Below are 5217 nucleotides of genomic sequence, written 5' to 3'. Positions count from 1 at the left end.
CAGACTGGTGCAGGTAAAAGGTTTTATTAACCAAACTAAAACGTACTAAACAAAAAGACTCCGGTGGCAAAACTCTATCATGGTACGGACTGGAACACGGGGCAACAAACAACACTGACAACAAATAAACAAAGCATGAAGCAATGAACTGGCAAGGGAGGATCTGAAGGTTAACGAGGCACAGGTGAGGTGAATGAACAATTCAGACCAGGTGAACTAATGAGCAGAAACCAAATAACACAGAACATGACACTAAACACCAAAAACCAAGAACAAACCAAAAACCAAACACAAGAAACCAGAACATAAACCGTCAATCATGACAACTACATCATAGCTGGAAGAGCCCACAGCGCAGAAGAAGGAAGGAACCTTTGAAGAAAGCTGCTGCAGATTTAAAGGACCTTCCTCTCGTTAGGAAATACAATATAACCTTCTATGCTTTGTATATATGTACTTGTAGCTCTAGTCCTCATAGATCACCAAGCAACTCTGTGGCTTCATCCACACCAGCATAGAATAAAAAAAGATAGAGATCTGCAGATTTTCACTGAGCACAGCAACATTTTCAGGAAATACATAATAAGGAAAGGTTACAAAAGGTTACAAACGGGTTATTTAATTAGAACATGCTCTACTTGTTTACCACACCCTTCTGAGGTGTTAGACCGATAAGCTTCAGTAGCTCCAAAAGACACAAAACAGTGACTTGCATCTGGAAAAACTGATTAGGCATAAATCTCAACATGTTTAAAAGAACAGTCTGTGTAATATAGCTGACTGTAATAATTTTTAACAATCTGCTTAAATTTTCCTTTTGTCAAAGTTAAAATGAAGACAAAAATTATACATTTGTGTTTGTTTAATTATTTCTCCCATTTAATTATAGCAATTGGTGTTGCTACTCAAGAATTGGTGATTTTTGTGATTTTCCAATGCAGCATAGTCACAAATTTCCCTACTTTATATTTGATCATCTATTTACTTGCATCTTTTAACCTTTATTAAACTCGGATTACTCACTTCACTGTCACCCCAACCGTGTAAATGTTTCTACTTTATTTATTTTTTTTCACAATCTTCTTCTTAATTTGCTTCAAACATAGTTGATAATTCTACCAAAACAGGAAGAAAGCTGAATTTAAAGGTCTTTCCCCTGAAATTAGAGAAGAGAAGCTATTTATGCCCTTGGTGGCACTGGTAGCTGTCAAAACATTATATACATATACTTATTTTAAGTTTTTTTAGGCATCATTTCATAGTAGATGAAAAAAAAATAAAATATGGCCTGACATATTAAAACATCTTTTAAGTAAGTACTTCTCTCTTTCTGACCTTTGATATTCCTGAAAAGTGACATGCACCAAATTATACACCCACTCATCACCAACACCTCAGTGTAAATGTGATTTTATTGACTTATTTAAAGCTTATGGAGTCACACTGAATTCTTCCACGTCATAACTCAACACAACCAAAGAGAAGACAATATATTTCATACAATACAACAGTGAAATAGAATTAAATCAAAACATCCTCCTGCAGGAGGATATGTGAATCATCTATCTGCTGGCACTTTATTCGTCTCTTTGTCCCCGCTGGGCATTCAGCATGCTCACATGTGATTTCATTCCTTCATCTCATTATAAACTGTTTAAACACAGCATACAAACTTGTAATGTACAGTTAAGAACTGGAAATACCATGAATGGCAAAGCAGAGACAATGTACACAATCAGTTCAACCTCAATAACCTAACTAAAGGTCCCCCAAACCAACTTTAAAGCTAAAAGAAAATGTATTTTCCTATACATATGACATATATTTCATTCATTTCTTTGTTCGTGGTGCTTTTTAATGCTTCACAGAAGCTACATTAGCAAATAGTCAGATGTAGGATGCTGCATTTCATTACAAAAAAATGAAACATTTAGACATCAGTTTAGAATGATCAGCATATAACTGTCCTGTCCAGGTATTTATTTCCACTAGCTTTAAATTTAACAATGAACATTACTGGCCCTAACCCATTTCATTGTGTGTCTGAAGAGGTTACATGTCTTATATTATAAAGCATATGTGTGTATAATGAAGAATAAAGATTAACAGAAGAAAGAGAGCTTGATGAAGACTACAACTTAGTTCAGGATGCTGTAAAGCAATGACCCACTTGTGTCCCTAGCGACTATAAATGGACTCTGGTTGAATCTGAAGCCGGGTCTTGGTGGCCAGGGCCGCCTTGCGGGTCATAGTTGTGCAGCGAGTCAGGATCTCCTCGGTTTTGGGTCTGGGAGGTACCCTGGGAGCAACTGGGGCTGTCTCACTGCTGTTCGAGCTGATGGATGTGGAGCTCGTAGAGCTTATTTTGGAGCTGCGGTGATTGGAGAGGCTGCCATCGGAACTGCTACCTGTTCTGCTGTCGACATCATCTATCTGGCTTTGTGCCTCCTCTTTCAAACCTGAGGAGGAGTCACTGCTGGAGGATAGGTCAGAGAAGATGGACTCAGTGCTGCTGCGTCTGTTTGAGGTTGAGGTGTCCACCTCTGTCTGCGTCTGCAACCAGGACTCTGAGAGAACATCCAGGGACTGGGCCTTATGGAGACGCGCAGGGACATCGGGCTCATTTCTGGAGTGACCAGCAGAATCATGTCTTGAGCTGTTTTTGTCACTGAATCTGGTTGGAGAAGTAGCCTGAGGATGCATGCTGGCTGCAAGGTTCAGAGAAGAGCTATGCAGCTTTCTGTGGAAGCCATAGAGACCAGCCCGTGGGTTGCTGTATGGCTGCAGGTACATGGAGGGGATGTAACCAGCTTTGCCATTGAATCTAAGGAGATGAAGAAGAAAAAGAAGTTGTTTAAGCAAAGTTTTTCTAACTTCATTATTTGTAGCCAGACAATGGTAAGTTTGTGATGACTGCATGCAAACACAATGACTTAGTTTTGGTCTAAGCATTTGCAGGTAGATAGGTTTACCTGATGAGCCACCAGCCATCGTCAGACTTCCGCAGTACCTCCACCACAGAGCCAAGGGGCACAGACACCTCATCATCCTTCTTGGACGAGTAACTCCTCATGGCACAGTACAAAGCACCTGTTGGCAAGAGAAGATTCTTGTAACAGCAATCTAAGGACTTCTGTGTGAAACAGAGTTTAATGAAAGGGAATAGAAACCTGCTAACCAGGTAAAGAGAGCTCCCTAGTGTTGGTTGTTTGTAATAGCTATACCTCACAGTGAGGTGTAATGCCCCACTCAACCCCTCTCCCTGATATATTTAATTTTATGTAATGCATAATAAATTATAATAAATTATTTATATTATTTTATTTGTTTAAAATTAAATTGTAAATGGAATCATAAGTAAATATCACACCTCCCAGGGATCCATCTTCATCCTCATCCTCTCCATCCAGCTCCAGGTAGGGAGCAGGAAACCAAGCCAGACGCTTGTTCTCATTCTCCACCAGCCACCAACCTGCCGAGGAAAAGCACAGGGTTTAGCTTGGAGGTGGTTTAAAGCTCTGAAAAAGCGTGTGTGTAACGGCAAAATAAGAAGCTGTTTCAAAGCTTGAGCACTGACCTGCCGGGTCTTTAATCAGGACATCCAACTTCTCGTCCACAGCAACTTTAAATGGTCGGTTCTTGGTGTCCTTTGTCTCATAAGCTGCCACACAACGGTAAGTCTGGGTGACAAAAGGGTGGGTGACGTTGCCTGCATGGTGGTGGGCAGCACCCCCCCCTCCTCTGCCATCTGGCAGATCATCAGACATCAGAATCATGACACTGTGTGTAAGAGATAGATTAGACACCTGACAGCCAAGAACTATGACTGGTTTCACATAAGGTTCTGTTGAGTGGAGGGCCTACGTGTTTTTGGTGAAGTCTGGCTGCAGGTCGTGTTCCTTGGGTGTAAAGAACCGTGTAACCTCTGGGCTCTGGGTCACAGTTTGGTCGCACTTGAGCAGTTTGCCACAGTAGCTCTCCAGGAATTTCATCTGCCTGACAGACTTCCTGGATCCTTTCTGTTGGAGGCTGTTTCTCCTGGCCTTTCCTGATAAGAGGACAGGAAACTTTATAATACAGCTTCTAATACAGCATTTTTGTAAAAGTGTCAAAAGGACATTTTTGAATTTAGAAAGCAGGTGTGGAATTATTATTTTCAAGAGAAAGGGAAACTATATTATCTGGTTTGGAGATATTAAAATGATTGGCTAGTTGTTGCATTATGATATGGAATTGCTTCTAATTTATCTGATAGCCTACACTTCAGGCACAAACTTACCACTAAATTTGGGGATCACTCTGTCATTTTTCCTAAAAGGTTTCAAATTAGGGAACCTCTTTTTCATCAGCCTCTGTTGAGAAATAAAACACGACAGGCTGAAGATAAGAACATCAAGACAAGAATCCACCAGATAGTTTCCACAAATAAACCTGTTAAAAAAATGTTTTAATAGATTTTGACCTACATGAAATATCTTAAAATCCTGGAAAGATCTGTAGATGACTATTTCAGTCTCATCAGTCCATAACACAGATACCATGAACATCTGAAAGATTAGAAAAGAGTAAATCAAAGTTAAAGTCATTTTAACGGTTCTATAAACATATAACACGATATAAAGGAATGAATGTGTCTAAGGTGTAAACTCACTTTGAGTTTTGGTTTGTCCCTGCGGACGCCTCCAATAATACGGGCACTGAAAACGCAGCGCTGATCTCCAGTCATCGTGTTCTGCTTCAGATCGCGGGATGGATCACTGCTTATCGTTGCTGCCTCCTCGGCTCTACCCGGTCAGAGGAGTCGGCTGCGGTAAATATAGGCCACGCGTGCATAAAAGAGGCGGAGTCTGACATAACTGAGCGCCGTGGAAAAGGATGCAAACGTCCCAAGATGCGGAGCGCAGGACCGCTGTGCAACGTCACAGGGATGATGGGAAAGAATGCAGCAAAACTTGTTCATTACACAACAGCTTGTCCTAAAGAGCAAACGTTAAAAAAAAAAACACACACACACACACACACATAGAGAGAGACGTTATCTTATGTGTTATTCTGTTTCCATAAAAAATTTATGACACAATCAACTGAAAAAATTAGTAATCTTTTTCGTCAATTACGGGTAGCCAAACAGCCTTTATGGTATGTTAATTTAATTTCATTTGCATATAGCAACTTCTGTTTTTGATGATATTAAATTAAATTAAAATATTTTAGGAA

The 5217-nt window shown here is 40.1% G+C and overlaps 1 protein-coding gene across 1 annotated transcript; it reads right to left on the bottom strand.

The window, feature by feature from the left end:
• Positions 1-1397: 1397 nt before the first annotated feature.
• Positions 1398-4919, bottom strand: LOC121631978 (NADPH oxidase organizer 1-like). The gene is made up of 8 exons (XM_041973095.1): positions 4652-4919; positions 4467-4547; positions 4280-4352; positions 3865-4048; positions 3578-3780; positions 3371-3472; positions 2973-3090; positions 1398-2824 (listed from the first exon to the last, which is right to left on the bottom strand). The coding sequence occupies exons 1-8, from the start codon at positions 4724-4726 to the stop codon at positions 2179-2181; spliced, it is 1482 nt and encodes a 493-aa protein (XP_041829029.1). The 5' UTR covers positions 4727-4919; the 3' UTR covers positions 1398-2178.
• Between the last annotated feature and the right edge of the window lie 298 nt (positions 4920-5217).

Source organism: Melanotaenia boesemani, chromosome 21 (assembly GCF_017639745.1).
Source record: "Melanotaenia boesemani isolate fMelBoe1 chromosome 21, fMelBoe1.pri, whole genome shotgun sequence".
Taxonomy (NCBI): domain Eukaryota; kingdom Metazoa; phylum Chordata; class Actinopteri; order Atheriniformes; family Melanotaeniidae; genus Melanotaenia; species Melanotaenia boesemani.
This window is presented reverse-complemented; position numbering and strand designations above follow the sequence as displayed.